This window comes from Euleptes europaea, chromosome 11 (assembly GCF_029931775.1).
Source record: "Euleptes europaea isolate rEulEur1 chromosome 11, rEulEur1.hap1, whole genome shotgun sequence".
Classification (NCBI taxonomy): domain Eukaryota; kingdom Metazoa; phylum Chordata; class Lepidosauria; order Squamata; family Sphaerodactylidae; genus Euleptes; species Euleptes europaea.
The window spans coordinates 50,571,591-50,591,168 of record NC_079322.1 but is presented as its reverse complement, the minus strand read 5'-3'; the positions used below and the strand labels follow the sequence as shown (position 1 = coordinate 50,591,168).

Below are 19,578 nucleotides of genomic sequence, written 5' to 3'. Positions count from 1 at the left end.
TAAAAAGAGTACCTGTTTCTTTTCAGAAAGTCTTTTAGTTCATCACAGATTCTACTTTCACTGATTACTTCTCTCACAGGTATATATGGTTCTTGTGCGTGTTTTTCGTTCACTGTGCATCACATGCACCGAAGGCTCTTCTCTCTCTGAGGGGAGAGCATCTTGCTATAGACGGGTGATTCCCTTCCGGTTCCTTGGGATAGGCAGGATGTAAACAAAACTAACTTCCTGTTTCCTGTTCGGAATCGCCCTCTCCTCTTCAGTTTTTCTTCCTGCCTCGCTGTGGGAAGGCAGTAGCTGGGGTTGCTCCGCAACCCACTTCCACAGACTGGCCATTTTAAAACAACCTCGAGGTCGCACTCCAACACGACTTCCATTTAAAGAGCCTACTGGTCAGACCGGCAACTTACGCGAACCGCTCCCGGTTCCTGCTGATCAGCTGGGGAGCGCATGGCGAACCATGCGACAAGCGCGCCCGACGACTTTCTCGCGCGGGGGGAGCTTATGGAGGGGCTTGTTCCAGTGCCCCCACCGCCTCCACACGGGCCCTCCGGCAGCCGCAAGGGCGGCAACGCGGAGCGGCAAGAGCGCCAGGCTTCCTCCTCGTCCTCCAGCAAGCGGAAGCCGCCGGACGCCGACTCAAAAAAGGATCGGGGGAAGAGAAAGACAGCCACCACCAACACAGCCGACTCTGAATCCGGCGGCGGGAAGAAGCACCGCCGGGACGCATCTCCCGCGGCAGCAGCGTGCTCATGTCCCAAGAGCACCAAGGGAGTCCGGAACACGGAGGCCACCGCAGGGACCACAAGCGACCAAGCTCCACAACCACTGGGTGAGCCCCAACCCCCTCCCAGCCAGCAGCCTGTCCAGCCCACTGGAGCACTGGGAGGTCAGTTCACCAGGGGGCCCCAGGGCGACCTTATCACCCTAATGAGCCAGGTCCTCAGGGAGGAATTTCCCTTTTTGCAGCCCGTGACCCAAGGGGGTCTGCAGCCGGCTCCCTCACAAGTGGCCCAGGGAGGCTCATGGACCACTCACCCCCATTACCCGACTAACCAAACAGGGGGAGAGGGAGGACCCAGCACCAGCACGGCTACGGGGAACCCTAAGCCCCATGGCACCAGGACGGGGAGGAAGAACACAAATACACCTGACCCAATGTAGAATGACGAATCCCCCTCCTCCTCCCAATATGATTCAGATGAGGGAGGGAAAGAGGAAGGCTAGTTCTCCTCTTCTGAAGGGGAGGGGGAACCCAAGGAGGAACAGCAGACACGGCTGTTTTGCAGGGAGGACTATCAGTCCATCCTCTCTAAAGCCATTATGGCCCTGGATCTCAATGAGACACCTGAGCCTGATGAGGGAGAAAAGGGGAAGGGCAGGCCAAGAGGCCTCAAAGAGTTTTCCCCCCGAACACAGTTCTCCACCAAGGTGGTCCCTTTCCCAGAATACTTTGAGCACTGGCTCAACCTGGAATGGGAGAAGCCCCTGGGCAACAGGCCTCTTCCTCGTAACATCACTAAACTTTACACCCTGGCCCCGCATGCAATGGAGCTCCTACGCCTGGCCCTAGTGGAGGGCCCAGTGGCGGCGCTTCAGTCACTGGGGCTTCTCTCAGGAGATGGCATGGGTTCTCTGAGGGACCCATTGGACAGGAAGGCTGACCAGGCCTCACGCAAGACCCATGAGGCGTTAGCCACATCCATACAAGCTTCCACGACGGCAACCCTTTTTGCGAGGGTGGCTATAGTGTGGGCAAGAAAACTCGCCACCCTTCTCCCCTTGAAAGACCGCAAGGCGAATGAGGGCCTCAATAGACTGATGAAAGCAGTCTCCTTTTTGGCGGATGCCACCCTGGACTCTATGACGCTTTCCGCAAGGGCCATGGGGACTAACGCGGTAACCAGGGAAGCAGAACAGGTGGACGCCCTGCTCTCACCCTGGCCGCAGGGGCTACTATATGCCTTTCCGCCGCTACCGATCATCCCCAAAGCACTGAGGAAGATCCAGCAGGAACAGGCAACGGTCTTGTTCATAGCCCCGGACTGGCCACGCAGACCGTGGTATTCCGTCCTCGGGGAGCTGTCCATACAAGAACCCTGGCGGCTCCCCACATTGCAGGACATGCTTCATCAGGGACCAATATGGCATCCGGACCCGGCTTGGCTGAAACTGACTGCCTGGGTATTGAGAGGCAGCGGCTTCTAAGTCACGGATACCAGCCCAGCGTCGTCGACACCATTCTGGAGGCTAGGAGACCCTCAACACAGAGAATCTACAATGCCTCCTGGAAGGCCTTTGTCAGATGGTGCCGTTGCAAACACGTGAATCCCTTAGCACCGTCCACAGCGGAACTGCTGGGATTCCTGGAGGACGGAGTACGCCAAGGCCTCAGAACACCCACTCTCCGTCAACAACTGGCCGCTATAGCCACAGTCAATCCCTTGAAGGGACACAGCACTTCTACCCATCCCCACATAAGGTCTTTCCTAAAAGGGGTCGCCAAAACATCACCGCCTGTCCGATATCACTTTCCATCATGGCGGCTTCACGTCGTTTTGTCGGCCTTGACTGGACATCCCTTCAAACCATTGACAGGGGTTTCCCTCAAATACCTTCGACTCAAGACGCTGTTCCTGACAGCAGTCACCTCAGCTCGCAGGGTCTCCGAGCTGGGAGCCCTCTCTATGAGGGAGGGACTCTGCGTATTCCACCACGACAAGGTGGTCCTCAGACCCGACCCGACCTTCGTCCCTAAGGTAGGATCCAGCTTCCACAGGCAATAGGAGATCCACCTGATGAAAAAACTAACCTGTACTATTTCCACCCATGTGTCACCTCACCCTTCTCAGACTGATCAAGCTTGCAAACCCAGCATCTTTTTTCAGACTAATGAAAAATATCCAGCTATAATTTCAAAACATTTCTCAACAAAAGGGAAGCCTCACACAAGTCAGTCTGTTAAGACTAACAAAATGTCTGGCAGGGTATAAGCTTTCGTGTGCCACAGCTCACTTCTTCAGACAAGTCAGTATGAATAAAGTAAGATCTACTTTTTCTAGGAATTTCTTCTAGCTTGAATGAATCTCCATCTTAAAATGTGCAGGATTCATAATAGTTATTGTGGTATCAATGTAAGCCACTTAAAATTAACAGCGACAGAGGCAGGAGAAGGAAAGCAGAAAACCAGTTCATATACTTCATCTAAAAACTAGTCAGAAGGGGCCAAGTATATAAAAAAAGAAATCTGAAACAAAATTCAATTTTTAGACACCATGTGTTTGCCCAATTGGGAAGGGATCAAGTTCAGCGATAGACTCTACATATTACATGAAAAAAAAAACTCTCAAGTTTTACTGATTTATAGAAAATGTCTATACCGTCTCTCCAGGGAGCCTTAAAGGTGGCTTAAAAAAGGCCGGCCATTTGCATTTCCAGTTTAAAGTCTGAATACAGAGCTGTGAAAGATTCCTGCCCAAGATCTTGGAGGGCCACTGCTACTCAGAGGGAGACACTATCCAGCTACACAGCTCAGTGCGAGGAAGCTTTATATGTTAGATCACAGAACCTGAGTAGGAAGTCAATGTGGCCCAGGAACAAGCCAGGCTGAGGGACTCTGTGATGCTATGTCAGTCCTGCAGGGGGCGCTCAGCTCAGACGTGGCCAACAATGGGCATCAAATCGTACCTCCACATGCACCACAGCCAACCAGTTTAGCTGAACAGCCCCAGGAATACTGGCAAAGTTTCTGGGGCTCAGCTAGTTGCCAGTGGCTGTCCAGAGCAGTGGCCCACTGGGAACTTCCCCTGCAAGTAAAATGGCCGGGTGTACGTACATAACTGCTGTCAAGTTGCACCCGACTCGCAGCAATCCCAGCAAGGGGCTGTCAAGGCAAGTGAGAAGCAGAGATGGTTTGCTATTGCATTCCTCTGTAGTGCCTTCGTCTGGGGTCTCCCATCCAATAAATGACCCTGCTTAGCTTACATGAGAAAGGCCATGCTGGATCAGACCACGGTCCCTCAAGTCCAGCAGTCTGTTCACACAGTGGCCAACCAAGTGCCTCTAGGAAGCCCACAAACAAGACAACTGCAGCAGCATTGTCCCACCTGTGTTCCAAAGCACCCAATATAATAGGCATGCTCCTCTGATCCTGGAGAGAATACATATGCACCATGACTAGCATCCATTTTTACTAATAGCCATGAATACCCCTCTCCTCCATGAACATGTCCGCTCCCCTCTTAAAGCCTTCCAAATGGGCAACCATCACCACATCCTGGGGCAGGAAGTTCCACAATTTAACTTCCCAGATCAGACTATACCATGCCATCTTCCCTCCCCACACCCAATATACCAGCAGAGAATCTACTATTACCATCCAGAGACTATCCATTCGTTGCTCTGAAAAGTCAGGAAACGTAGACATGAGCTTGGAACAAATTACCTTGTAAAACATAATTAATGGGATTCTTTCTAAAGGGTTGTTTGCTAGCAAGCTGTACCAAACACAAAAATCAACTGTCAGCCCTTTAGTAAACAAGCTAGTGGCATCTTCAGCTGTGATTTTTTTTTTTTTTTTGCTGCTGTTGTTGGAAACTTTTATTGTCTCTAAGAGATGGAGGACAACCGCTGCTTCCAGAGGAGCTGCTGTGCTAAAATCAATTGCTCCGAGTTATGATTAATAATGAGACAGAACACGAAAATGTGTGTGTGTGTGTGTCTGGGGACACTGAGTTTTATACAGCTTCTCTCCCAGATACAGTTAAGACTGTGCCCTGGCTCCTCTGAAGTCCAAATGCCGTAGAACCAATCTATTTATTTCAACCCTTCCCTGCTGCTCCTATACTTTACCAAAATGAGCAAAGATGGGAAACAGCGGAAGGGAAACTACCAGTGATAGACTGCAGAGGCTACTGCAAGCATGTTCAGGGCAGGGGAATGTAGTTTCTGTGGCACACAATGTTCATAGCAGTACCCATAAATAACAGGAAGCATGCGACATATTTCCCACATCGAATACTGCCTGTAGATACTGATGTGCATTGGCCACAGCAGCAACAGGGAATCTTTGGGGCAGAGAGCTTGCTTTTAATGCTGAAAGCCACAGGTTCAATTGTTAGCGCCTCCAGGTAAAGAATATCTGGCAGCAGGTCTCTGGGAAAGGCTTTGCTCTGCCTGAGAACCTGGAGACCCACCAGTACAGACACATATGGAGCTAGATAGATCAGTAGTTGGCCTTAGAATAAGTCAACTTCAAATGCAGGCTTCATTTCCCATAGTTTTTGCCCGCCCATGATCCTGCCATGTAGCTCTTCACACTGCCACATCCAGGCAAGATTCCTACACAGTTGTCCTCATTGGGGACAGATCTGTACCAGACTGAGGTTGCCAAAGACCTGGAAAACATCCAGCTACACACTCTAGCCCCCCTGCATTATTTCTGGAACGTTTGTGTGGGCACTGTGTGCACATTGTGTTATAGTCAGAGCAGAAATGCAGAAGCCTCACAAAGGTTAGTAGGGTTTTTAGCAAAAGCGCTCCTCAAATTGGAGATGATGGACTGAATTCAGTTTATGTACAACGTCTCAGTATTTTGCAATATGATTTTTTATTTTCTGCTGGTTATTAATGTTTTTCTCTTTAACATCAAGCTTCTCTGTTGTTTACTTCAGGTGATGTTTTCCCTGTATAAATGTCTTAGCATTGCAGTTTTTTAATGCAAGATATGTCTAGGCATTACAAAGTCCCCATACTCCCTACAGAACATATTTTTCATAAGAAAGTAGCTGATCTATTTGGTTTGCTCATAATTCAGGCACAAAGGTGGAGTTTTTCTTAATACTACAGCAATTTCCAAAGCCGAAGAAGAAGAGTTGGTTTTTATATGCCGATTTTCTCTACCTTTAAAGGAGAATCAAACTGGCTTACAATCTCCTTCCCTTCCCCTCCCCACAACAGACAGACACCCTGGGACAGGAGTCGGCAAACTCATTAGTCAACAGAGCCAAATATCAACAGTACAACGATTGAGATTTCTTTTGAGAGCCAAAACGCCTTTTAACAACCATTCATGCACGGGAGGTTTTGCCTTGGATTTGCCGCTCTCTAGATGCACATTTTCCCCATCTGCATTCTCAAAACTCTGCAGGGGGGCTTATTGTTGAGTTTTGAGAATCCGTATGGGGAAAATGTGCATCTGAGTGGCAAATCCAAGGCAAAACCTCCCATTCATAAATGGCCAATAACCCCCCATGCAGAGTTTTGAGAATCTGGATGGGGAAAATGTGAATCTGAGTGGCAAATCCAAGGCAAAACCTCTCATTCATAAATGGTCTTTCGCCTCACCTACCTGCCCGGTCCCTTTAACCGGAGATGCCAGGGGGTTGAACCTGGGACCTTCTGTGCGCCAAGCAGAGGCTCTGCCGCTGAGCCACGGCCCCTCCCCATGACCCTCCAGGGTCTCAGGGGGAGGCCTTTCCCATCACCTTCTTGCCCGGTCCCTTTAACTGTAACAGCCGGGGGTTGAAGCCGGCGCCTCCCGCCGCCTGGCCAAACGCACTACCCAGGCTGGCGGGCCGCCGCATGAATTCCGCTGAAACTTGGAGCTGGGCTAGGGGCGTGGCTGGGACGCCGCCGGACCACCCCCTGCCCCCCGGGGCTCTCGGCGCCGCTCCAGCGCCGCCCAGCCCCAACGTCCTGTGCTGCTTGGCTAAATTTAGACGGGGGGGGGGCGCCACCGAGGGGCCTGGCCGGCACCCCCTCCAGCCTGGCCAGCGGCCATGAGCCCTGGCGCATCCCCGCCGGCGCTGCCCTCCTGCGCTCGGCCCGGAGGTTCCGGGGCTCACCGTGCTTGCCGTAGTTCTCCTCGCAGCCCGCCAAGCCCGCCGCCTCGCTCGGCCCTGCCTGCCGCCGCCTCCTCCTCAACGCCTCGGCCTCCTCCGCCAGCCAAAACCAGCGGGAAAAATCGCTGGTTGGCTGCCGCCGCCTACCTTGGCGCCGCCGGCCCTCGAGCGCCGTGTGCAAAACCCGGCCGGGGAGGGAAAGGGGGGGAGGAGGAGGGCGCTTTCTAGAGCCACACTCAAGGGGCTAAAGAGCCGCATGCAGCTCGGGAGCCGCGGTTTGCCGACCACTGCCCTGGGAGGTAGGTGGGGCTGAGAGAGCTCTAAGAGAGCTGTGACTAGCCCAAGGTCACCCAGCTGGCTTTATATGTAGGAGTAGGGAAACCAACCCAGTTCACCAGATTAGAATCCACAGCTCATGTGGTGGAGTGGGGAATCAAACCCAGTTCTCCAGATTAGAGTCCACCACTCTTAACCACTCTACCACACTGGCAAGCCACTTTTAAACTGAACATTGGTTTGTCTGGTTCAGCAATGGGAACAGCTGGCTGATAACACCCAAGCAATTATTCTGCGTGTATCACTTATTTGGATCAAGGTCCCTGCCGATGCAATAGAGGTATAGCCAGTGCAATTGCCTGCGACAGTTTCAAGATTACTGGCAACTGTTTATTATTGTGAAGCTATACTGTTGATACTATGACCGCTTTTGCTATTTGTGTCACACTAATATGCTAATGGAAAGTTGTTAAGTAACATCAAGTTGACCCTAATTTTTTCCTATGGCGCCTGCAGTCTTTGAAGCAACTATGTACCCCCCCCACACACACACACAGGATTAGAATTTCTCTCATTTACAGCTAAGATAGGCAGGTCAGGCCTGTCCAGTCAGTGCAGTTCGAAAGAGAGGCAACACGTAGAGAAAGCACTTCCAATATTACACTTAAAAGTAATTTCCATGGAGGACACAGGGGCATGAAAGACCCTCCCCCCTCCAACTGTTTAACACAAGGGTGTCAAACATAAGGCCTGCAGGCCGGATTCGGCCCCTTGAGAGCTCTTATCTGGCCCATGAGGCAGCTACCCCTCCCGCCCCCCAGGCTGGCGAGGTGTGGCCTGGCCCGAACAAGTGACATTCATGCTATATCTGGCCCTTGTAACAAATGAGTTAGACACCTCTGGTTTAACGCATCAAACTGAACACCACAGCAAACTGTGGTCAGATCCAAGACAGGGAGTCTTTACTCTTCACTGAGTCCACATAAAATGGGAGGAGAAAAGGGCCCACGCCAAAGCCCTGCCCCCAAACCACAAATTACAGCTTGTTCGTGAACGCTGAATGACTACAAACAGGAGGTCAGTTGGTGAAGATGGACAACAAGAAACAGAAGAAGTCTGGCATTTAGATACTGACCTCTGTAGAGCCCAAAGAAGCCTTCGTAGCGCAGCACTTTCTTAGCACAGTCGAAGCTGTTCTTGTACATCAGCTCCCCCACAAAAGACCCAGTGGAGCGCTGGTTCTGCATTCTGGTTTTCACAAGGTCGATTGGATATACTGCAGTGGCTCCAACAGCTGTATGTAAGTTGTGAATTAAAAACAAAACAAAAAGGAGTTTGAATGTAGACGCCTTCGTTGTAGCAGGTCTTTTGCCAGTGAGCCTCAGGGCTTACATTCCCCCCTCTGCCCAAAAGATCCCACCCTAAGCCCCCACAAGGATACATCGCGATCTATTAATACCAACTTGTTGGTGGTCCCCGGTCCTAGGAGTGTGCGGCTGTCCTCGACAAGGGCCAGGGCTTTTTCGGCCCTAGCCCCAGCCTGGTGGAATTCCCTTCCTAATGACATCCGGGCCCTGCGTGACTTGAAAGAGTTCCGCAGGGCCTGAAAATGGAGTTATTCCACCAGGCCTGTGGTTGAGGGCAGTTGCAGGTTGTCATTAGTGCTGGCCTCCCTACTTCCCTCTATCTCCCCACGCCTACTACTGGTCTACTGTTGGTGTGGGTTCCAGTTTTTCGAACTACATCTGAACTTTCCAGCAACTGCTTTGTTTACCGAGCGCCCTCGATGTTTTAACTACTACTATCTGTTTTAATATTTTTAATTAAGAAATGTGGATGTTATTGTTTTATTGTAATTGAATTTGTTGTAACCCGCCCTGAGCTTGGCCTTGGCTGGGGATTGAGGGCAGAAATCAGAAGTGAGGGAAGAAATTAAAATAAATAATCAAACAAACAAACAAATACACTGCAGGTGCCACAGAGGACTGACTGTTACTTGCATGTGTGTGTGTGTATGTGTGTGCACATGCTCATGGCATATAGAAAACTAGGAGGAGGCCCATGGAGTTCCCTGCTTTGAGATTGTAGTCACTGTCCTCTTTGGAATATTTTCCTAGCCACCTGCCATGATATCAGTTTGCTTTGCATTAAAACATTCTTAGAGGCAGGGAAACCAGGCAGGGAAAAAAACTCCCAGGGAGTTCTAGTCTGATGTAAGCAGCATTGGTACACCATTTCAGATTGACTGCAATGGGTTCAGGCATGCCTAACTTTGCATAGGATCCGGCTGTTAAATCACTTAACAGGTACAAGGAAACGAACCACATACATAATTTCCCTACATGCTGCTAGCCCTTTGCACAGTCGTAGTCACTGAACTTCAAGGAGCCATGCAATTTTTCAATTCTCCGTTCAACAGCCGAGCCAAGTGCCGGTTCTGATTTTCATGACGCTCTGCCAACCTCTGGTGAAAAGCCACGTTCTCTATGGGCAAGGGCATTCTTACACTGAGTGGATGGCAGCAGGAGTCAGACCAATATAGTTCTTGTCTGTAGCTGAGATTAGTCCTAAAGTACACTTGAATCCTTAAGTCAATCAGGGAGTGCACAAAACTGGGGCAGGCTAAACAATTTAGATACCTGTTTGTAAGCTGCAGGCTTCTTTATTGTGGGGAGGTGTTTAAATAAGGGAGGGGGGGAAGAGCAACAGAGGGGAAAAAAATCAAACTTTCATTTACCTCCAGCAATGGAACCAAGGGCAAACCTGTAGGCAGATTCTGCCACCTGGACAAGAATTGGTCGAGACAGTTCACCGGGAGCTTGCTGTGAGTGAAGAATTTAAACAGAAGACGAAAGGAAAATTATTATTCATTGCAATTGTGCAGTGAGTATGAATCAAGCGTTTAACACAGCTACTGACCAGTAGAAGAAAGTGGGCTGGATGCCACAGAATAGATCTGCAGGATCCAATCCAGTGGTTGCTCACCACTATAGATCAAGACTAAATGCAGGGTCATCTGCCAAAGCTGGAGGGCGAGAGATTCAAAACATAAAGGGAAATATTTCTTCACACAACACATAGTTAAATTGTGGAACTCCCTGCCCCAGGATGTGGTGATGGTTGCCAACTTGGAAGGCTTTAAGAGGGGAATGGACATGTTCATGGAGAACAGAAGAAGAAGAGTTGGTTTTTATATGCCGACTTTCTCTGCCACGTAAGGGAGAATCAAACCGGCTTACAATCACCTTCCCTTCCCCTCCCCACAACAGACACCCTGTGAGGTTGGTGAGGCTGAGAGAGAATGACTTGCCCAAGGTCACCCAGCTGGCTTCGTGTGTAGGAATGGGGAAACAAATCCAGTTCACCAGATTAGCCTCCACTGCTCATGTGGAGGAGTGAGGAATCAAACCCGGTTCTCCAGATCAGACTCTTAACCACTACACCACACTGGCTCTCATGTCGACTAGTCAAAATGAATACTAGTCATGATGCATACCTATTCTCTACTATCTCAGAAGAGCACGCCAATTATATTAGGTGCTGTGGAACACAGGAAGGATGCTGCTTGCAGTTGTCTTGTTTGTGGGCTTCCTAGAGGCACCTGGTTGGCCACTGTGTGAACAGAATGCTGGACTTGATGGGCCTTGGACTGATCCAGCATGGCTTTTCTTATGTTCTTAAGCGAATCATTAAAGAAGTTGCTTGCGGTTTTGAGCACCTGTAAAACATATTCCAGTCTGGCTCTCCTACGGGATTTGTTTGCAGAGCCCTGCCAGGGTCTTAAGAACATAAGAACATAAGAAAGGCCCTGCTGGATCAGACCAAGGCCCATCAAGTCCAGCAGTCTGTTCACACAGTGGCCAACCAGGTGCCTCTAGGAAGCCACAAACAAGACTGCTGCACCACCTTGCCTGTGTTCCACCGCACCCAAAACTGCTCAAAACTGCTTTCTAAAAAGAAGTTCAAAGAGTTGCAAGAGGCAAGTGAGAAAAGAACATATATTTCCTCCCGTTTCTAAATGCATACGCATACACAACATACTGGAGTGCAACAGGAAGGTAACTGCAAGAAAAAGAAAAGTATTCAAACAAGGTTAACGGCTGTTTTTTTCTTCTTCTACATTCATACACCATGAGTATTCAAGACAAAAACGGGCAATAAAAGTAATGCAATGATGCCACTTGGGTTACTGCACATGCATAGTTAATTCCCAAGCAAAACATTAGTCCAAGTTGAACAGGGTGCAGTAAAGTATCATTTACGAGAACAGGAAGGTGAGTTATTGCCATTTAGATAGCTCACAGTACTGAAAATCAAAGATTAACACAAGACACAAGAAAGAACAATAGTAGTACAAAAAAAAAGAAGAATCCAGGTATATCTCAGAAAGACAGCCTTTTGCTTCTGCACTGCATAAAATTCTGTTTTACAATCTTTGCTCAAATTTCCAAGCACCGTAAGAGCTGGTGGGAGGGAAAGGAAGATGAACACACACACCCCTGCATAAACCCTTTCTTCTGCTTAAAAGGGGCTCACTGAATTGAGCCTGAAATTACCTCAGGCAGAATAAAAGATATGCAATGAACAGAACATTCGTTCACTCAAGAGATCTATGGTTGTATGTGCTACTGATATGCGGACCAAGATATTTCTGGGATTGACCAAACGCTATGGTACACAACAAAAGAGCATCGACACAGAGACCTCTCTCCTCACAGCATCCTTAACGGTGCAACTCAGCTTGCCACAAGGACTGTCCACGTGGCATAGAGAGCCATTCGCCAAGACTGCAAGGAGAAGCCACCGCAAAACGTGACGCTTTGCAGCAGCCTCCTCCCAATATGTGAATGGGCTCTTTTTGCTTACCTCTTCCTGCAATCTCTGAGATAGGTTTTGGGAGTGAGCTAATACGAGTATATCGTAACATACTTGCTCCTGAGGAAAGGCTAAAAATGCTGTAGGGTGATATTGGGCGGGAGGAGGCAGCCAAGTGAGGAGGGCCTGGCTCAAGGCCTGCTAGACCCAAAAATGTAGCCTGCATCAACTCATTGTGGTCAAACTGGCGTCTCTGCACAGACCCAGAGTGCAAAGGAGGGGGCGGGGGGAGAACCCTCGAGCTCTCAACATACAGAACTCGGTTTGACTTAAGTGATACTTTTAGAAAAACAGAACTACACCCAGGTCTGTGTCAGTTTTCTATACATGAAAGAGATCCAGGAAAAAAAAAAGAGGTTTGAAAAACTGGCCAAGTTTTTCTCTCTTATCTTTTGCTCCACGTAACAATCGATCATTTCCCACTAAACCCTACCAAGATATAAGAGCAAAACAAAAAAGGTTTTTTTTTTTAAGATTTGAAACGATCGTGACAGACTAAACAGAACCATCGTTCATTTCAACACTTTTCTGCAGCCGGCGACAGAATAGATGTTCAGCCCTTTAATGTACTCCCCCCCTCCCTTCTGAGCAGACTGCTCTGCAGACCGGGTGCCAAAACCAAAATCTAGGGCAGAAAGCGTGAAGTTCTCTTTCCCTCATTAAAAGTATGGCAAGGCAGGATTTGGGGGGGGGGTGTCTAAAACCTCTTCAGCAAGTGAGCTAAATCCACACACACCCCAAAAAACTTATTAAAATGACATCTTTACGCCCTTTTTTGGTTTTTGTTTGGTTTACCATTACAATCAGATCAATCTTAATTTAAAAGAAGAATTTAAAAAAGTAATCTTTTTTGTTTCCCAGTTAAGTGAAGATATAATTGTGTGTCCCCGTCCCCACCCCAGAGCACATTTCTTACATCTAAAACTGCAAAGAAATTAAGTGCAACATTAATGCGACAACAGGAGGCCAGCGTAGGCTACTAATTGCTACTGGGGAGGACTGCTGAGGAACACCGAGAACATGGTTAATCTCCCTCTCCCAGCCACCCTGTCTGCCTCCTCACCTGTCTCTGAGCCTCTGCCAGGTTGTACGGCAACGTTCCCTCTTCCAGAGGAGCAATTCTTTCAATATCAGCTAACGTCATGCGCCTGGGGAGACGAAGCCATCACGAAACAGAAATGTACATTAACGAGATGGGAATGAAACTGAAGTTACCTGCCTTAGTGGGCACTATGCTAAAGTCTGTTTTATTTCATAGCAGTTGTTGTTTTCTACAACAAAGGAACGGTAATTTTCAACGTACCCCCGTGGCTCATATAAATCTGCTAACTGGAACAAGATGTCAACTTCCATGGGTGTAACCTGGCCAAATTTCTGAGCTGCCAGAACAAACTCCTCTGCAACAGAAAGTGGGGGAAGGGGGAATGAAAAACTAACCAAACAACATTGCAAGTTATCTACAAGGTCCCAGAATCACCAACATTTAGTATTAAGCTGTAATAGGAGGGGGAAACTATTGCTGATAGTGTGCTTGCCACTGTGCTTGTTTTAAATGTTATGTCCCTCATGCAAATAGGTGAAGCAAGTCTGGTTCTACAGCTGAGTTCTAACAGTATGACTGAGGATATCTGACATACGGTATCAATCAGTTGTGGGTCAGAGTGGGGAAAAAATAGGAGACAGAGATGTGGAACTTTTCTTGCAAGTACGTCCCAGTAGGATACATTAATGGATGGTTGGCACTGCAGAGGGAGTTCTCTATAAAAGCGGTTAGATAGAGCAGATAACAGCTTGTTGCAAGCTTGTAGATCAGCTTACTGCAATACCAATACAAGCTGATGGAATTTTTTGTCTACCCTTGAAGGTCACTTTAATAGGCTGCCAATTTGGCACAAATCCTAGGAAGTTTTTTTTTTTTGTGTGTGAAACTTTTAAACATCTTTACATCCACTGCTCATTCAAAAGCCTGCCTTTAGGACCTTTTGCTGAAATTAAAAACAAAGCAAAAGCTCCCCAAAAACTAAGCAGAGAAACAAGAGCAACAGGAAAATAATACAGGCAACACAATAGGTTTGGAGAAGTCTGGTTTTCTCGGGGTAACCTTGATAACTCCAAAGAGGAAGGGAAACAAAAACTGCGTAGAAACAGCTCCCAACGTTTCAACTAACCTTTAGTGACTTCCACGCCTTTTCTGTTTCTAGCCAGCGTGCTGTAGATTTTTCTAATGAGTTCCATGTTATTAAGAAGGCTATTAAATCCATTAAAATAGGAAAAACTGACTTGATGAGAAGTGGTACCTCCAGCAGCCTAAAACAGAGAACAAAATGGGGAAAGCAGGAAGAGAAAGAAAAGATAGTTTTTCGGTGGTTTTTTTAATTTTTTTTTTTTTTTTGGCAACACCAGGCAAAATGTTTGAGCAGGGGAAGATTTGGGGAATATTGTTAGTTTTTTTTTAAGACAGCAATGGAAATAGCAAGGGATTTTTAAAATGAAAAATGAAAAAAAAAGAAGCCTATAATAGATTCTTAAGTTACTGAAGCTAATCATGACCAGCATTGCAAGCTGCTTCCCCCATCCAGCGAAAACTAAACAAACACATATGCAGGATTATAATAACATGGCCAGTGGTAATTTACAGAGTTCAAGTTTCAATACCGTTTCAGTTGGAAAATGTTTTATAAGTTGCTTTACTTCTTCTAATGAGCAAATCTCAAAGGCTTAAAATGCGAAGTATATTAATGTCTTGGAGGGAGTGGGGGGGGGGGGGAATCAACAAGAATCCCATCCCAGCATGGGAAAGAGGGCAGCTTTATTATTTAAATGGAGAGAAACATTGCATTGCCAAAGCCAGCAGTAAAATTCTCTCAAAGGCCACTCAGACTTTGCTTTTAGGATCATCTTCAAAATGCATCAATGATATTGTCCCAAACAAATGAAAACCCCATTTGTGAGCAAATATTCCTGATTCCCACTAGAAACTCAAGCAACTTAATATGGGAGGTGAAATTTAGGGAGGCAAAACATTAAAAATTTAAATGATTAAATGCTAAAGAATCATTTGCCATTTATATACGGCTGCAAACATTTTTCAAAGTTTGGAAAACTGTAAAAGGTTATTTCCTGTACATTCCATGATCATCTGTACCTGCAGAACATGTATTCTTCCACTGCTGGCCTTACTATTAGTTACACACAGGATTTACACTGGAGCACATAAACATGTTAATCTTTCTTAACAAAAATCAGTAGTAGAGCTGGTAACAAGTAAGAATATTTATGTGGGCTACACAGAATGAGTGTCCGATTGTCTGAATGGTTGCTTTATTACACAAAATTTATATACTATGGTTTGATTGACTTTGTGATGTAATATGTTTGGGGAGGGGACAGCTAAACTGAGATTCAAAATCATGGTTTGCATTTGGCTTATTAATCATGATTTCTGTTGGCTTTTGAATACCAAAAAATCTGAGTTTGTTCAGCTGCAGTGTCCCTTTGAGTCTCCTGCATAAAAAGAAGGAAGCACATACCAACAGAAAACCTGGAAGCTTGTGCCATGATTAGACGCACTTACGGTGGTGGCGAGGGTAGTTCCATTGGCGCCTGAGCGCTGCGGAGCTGTGCGCCGCTCCTCCGCCAGCATAGTCTCCCCGTGGCGCAGATCACGGCAGAGACTTGAGGTGCCAGCATGGGGGGGCATTCCCGGGGTTTTCTGGTGGGAGGAGCCGCCGTCTGGCATTGACCTAAGCCCAGACCTTTTTGATCATGGCTCCATCTCTGTGGAACGGACTCCCTGAAGAGGTGAGAGGGGCCCCCTCCTTGGAGATCTTTAGGGGGTGCTGACCTGTTTGCCAGGGATTTTGAGGGGATTTGAATGGCAAGCTTCTTTTGAGCAGGCAGGAGGGGATTTGGGGCTTGTTATTTTACCTTTGGTTTTAGCTGGGCATGTTTTAACTATTATCATTAAGTCACCTTGAGCCAAGAGGAAAGGCAGGTTATAAATGTTTTAATAAACAAGCAAATAAAATATGGCAGAGAAGTAGCAGGGTAATCTGGTCTTCCCTACCATCTCAACAAAGCCAAAGAACAAAAGGGGCTGCCTTTTTCCCTCTGAAACCTCAGTCTTGATCACTGAGAACATTAACACTTGCAAAGGAGAACAGCTTGGTGTTTGGTAATATAGATACTGGCATTACTATCCCATATTCTGACCAACATCTTTGTTAGCAAAGCAATTTTCTATCGAGTTCATACTTAGGAACATCTGAATCAAGAAAAATTGAAGGAGGGGTAGTCTGTACTGCAGATATATTAGAATGTGGTTGCTATGCTACTAGTCCTAAGTGGTTTGACATTATTGAAGCTAATGTAGTGATGCACTTGACTTAACAATAGCCTTTACAGAATGTGACTCAGAACTTGATCTCTGTGAAAAAAGAAAATAATTAATAAATACTAAAAAAATGAAAATAGGTACCAAAGAAAAACAGTGTTTCACTTACCTGTAACTGTTGTTCGTCCAAGGTCTTCTGTGCAGGCACACATTGGGACTGCGCACGCGCAGGCCTGCCACCAGGAAGATTCCATAGCTTCTAAAGGCTGGAATAGGGGGCACCGCACTCTCTGCGCATGTGTCCGTTTTCCCGCCGAAACGGAGCCCTCTAGAGGGCGGTGCCACCCTATTCCCTCAGTTCTTTCTCCTGCCAAGTTGTTCTGCAAGCAAGCAAAAACAGTAAAAAGCTCACAGTGGGACAGGAGGGAGGGAATGTGTGCCTGCACAGAAGACCTTGGACGAACAACAGTTACAGGTAAGTGAAACACTGTTTTTGTCTACAGGCTTCTGTGCAGTCCCACATCGGGAGATTATATAGCTACTCACCAAGGAAGAGGGAGTGAGCTGTTAGTCAAACAATAAATGTAAGACTGCTCTCCCAACTGCAGCATCTTTTCTACTTTCAGCATCCACAGCATAGTGATGAACAAAAGTATCCGGAGAAGACCACGTGCCTGCTCTACAAATGTCCTCCAGGGGAACACCACTCCGGAAGGCTGCAGACGACAGTGCTCTAGTAGAATGTGCTCTGAGCAAATCAGGACATTGCACATCAGCTTGTCGGTAACAGGTCTGGATGGTCTGGACTATCCACCTGGATAAAGAAGCTGAAGAAGCCGGCCAACCCTTCTTGGGTCCCGCAAAGCAAACAAATAAAGAATCAAATTTTCTAATGTTTCTTGTACGCTGTAAGTAACACAATAAAGCTCTTTTAACATCAAGCGAATGAAGCGCCTTCTCAGCAGGGGAAGTAGACTGCAGAAAGAAAACTGGTAATGAAATAGTCTGGGTTAGATGGAACTTAGACACCACCTTTGGTAAAAATTCACAACTGGGCTTAAGGACCACCCTGTTTGGAAAAAAAGTAAGTAAAAGGTGGAGAGGCCCTTAAGGCTGCCAGTTCACCAACTCGACGAGCTGAAGTTATAGCCACTAAGAAACAAACCTTCTTAGATAAAACAGAGAGAGGGACAGTGGCTATTGGCTCAAAGGGTGATAACATCAACCTGGAGAGGACCAACGATAATGACCACTGTTCAATTTTCCTAGGAACTGGGGAAACAAATTGTTAAGACCCTTCAAAAACAACTTAGAGGTGTAATGTGAAAAAAGGGAGCCCCCATCTATCCACATATGAAAGGCGGAGATGGCGCCACATGCACCTTAATTGAAGAAACAGAGGCCTGTCTCCTTCAGCAAAAACAAGTACTCTAAAACCTTGGGTAAAGGGGCTGAGTGGGGCCGCAACCCCTGAGCTCTAGCCCACTTAGAAAAACGGAACCATTCACAAGTGTAGGAATAACGGGTAGTAGGTTTCCTAGAGCTAAGTAGCACCTTTAACACATTCTTAGAAAAACCTACTCTAGTGGCAGGATCCGACAGGCTGTTAGTCGAAGCCTGTTGGGATCTTGATGAGGAGTCCCTCTGTAGGACAAATGGTCGGGTACAAGGGGGAACCGAGACCACGTGCCCTGTGCTAGCATCATAACGGTTGTGAACCAAACCTGTCGGGGCCAAAAAGGGGTAACCAAGATACAACGGGTTTTGTACAATTGGATTCGCTTGACCACTTTCACTAGGAGGGGCAAGGGCAGGAAGGCACAGAAAAGCCCCTTGTCTCATGGGATTGTGAAGGCGTCCCCTATGGAGTGTGGGTCGAACCCTGCCCTTGAGCAAAAGGTTGACGCCTTGGTGTTGTCTGTGGTTGCGAACAAGTCCACATCGGGAAAACCCCAATGCAGAAACACTGGTTCTATGTACTCCCAGTTTAGTGACCATTTGTGATGAGGCGCGAAGTTTCTGCTTAGATCATCTGCTAACACGTTGTTGGACCCTGCAATGTGCACTGCCTGTAAGGCAAAATTGTATTGATGGGCCCAATCCCAAATCCTTGTGGCCTTCCTGCACAGCGATCAGGAGACTGTGCCACCCTGTCTGTTGACATAACTCATTGCGGTGGTGTTGTCTGTCTGAAGTAGAACATATTCGTCTTGGAGAAATTCTGTAAAAGAGAAAAGAGCATTCAGAAAAGCCCGTAATTCCAATAAATTGATATGAAGGGAAGTTTCAGGATGAGACCATAGTTTCAGGATGAGACCACGGGTCATCACAGTAAGCGCCCCAACCCAATAAAGAGGCATCAGTAGTAACCACTTTAGTAGGGACAAAAACACCAAATGGAACACCAGAGGTAAAATTCTCCTCCATTGACCATCAGGTAAGTGACCTAAGAACAGCCCTCGGGATGGAAAATTTCTTAGATTGCAAGTGGATGTATGGATTAAAAACCCTAACAAACCAATTCTGCAGGGGGCGCATGTGCGGTCTCGCATATGGGACCACTGCTGTAGTGGAGGCCATCAAACCCAGGACTACCTGGCTATCATGAGCAGGGCAAAAACAGACCAATTGGAAACCCAAAACTAATTTCCTTATGGTTCCCCGTCTATCATCTGGTAAAAAGGCTCTACCAAGAGAGGCATCCAGAATAACCCCTATGAATTGGATAAGTCTAGTGGGGTCTAGTGTAGACTTAGAAAGTTGACCAAATGACCCAGGGTCTGTAACAGATCCACAGTAGTCTGGGCGTGAGTCTGAATTAACTCTCTTGTGGAGGCGGTGATAAGTCAGTCATCGAGATAAGGAAAAATTGTTATGCCCTGAGACCTAAGGTGTGCCACAATCACTGCCATACATTTGGTAAACACCCTTGGGGCAGTGGAAAGACCAAAGGGGAGTACAGAATACTGGAAGTAACGGCACCCCCACCTCGAAACGGAGGTATTTTCGATGCTCAGGATAAATCCCAATATGGAAATACGCATCTTTCAAATCAATTACATCAAACCACCAATCCGGGTTTAATAAAGCGAGGACATGTTGTAAAGTTAACATCCGAAACTTTTTATTAACTAAAAACTTATTTAAACACCTAAGATCGAGGATGGGCCGCAGGCCCCCATCCTTCTTCTCCACTGAGAATAACCTGGAGTAAAAACCAGAACCCAGGGAGTGCATAGGCAGAACTTGAAC

General features: G+C 47.2%; 1 protein-coding gene across 1 annotated transcript in view; it reads right to left on the bottom strand.

The window, feature by feature from the left end:
• Positions 1 to 19,578, bottom strand: part of SLC25A13 (solute carrier family 25 member 13) — a 130,177-nt gene that overhangs the window by 34,742 nt on the left and 75,857 nt on the right. The window contains exons 8-12 of the mRNA XM_056857306.1: positions 14,162 to 14,300; positions 13,297 to 13,390; positions 13,057 to 13,141; positions 9,856 to 9,940; positions 8,254 to 8,412 (exon numbers count right to left, since the gene is read on the bottom strand). Coding sequence (XP_056713284.1) covers positions 8,254 to 8,412; positions 9,856 to 9,940; positions 13,057 to 13,141; positions 13,297 to 13,390; positions 14,162 to 14,300 — 562 coding nt within the window. The remainder of the gene's footprint in view (positions 1 to 8,253; positions 8,413 to 9,855; positions 9,941 to 13,056; positions 13,142 to 13,296; positions 13,391 to 14,161; positions 14,301 to 19,578) is intronic.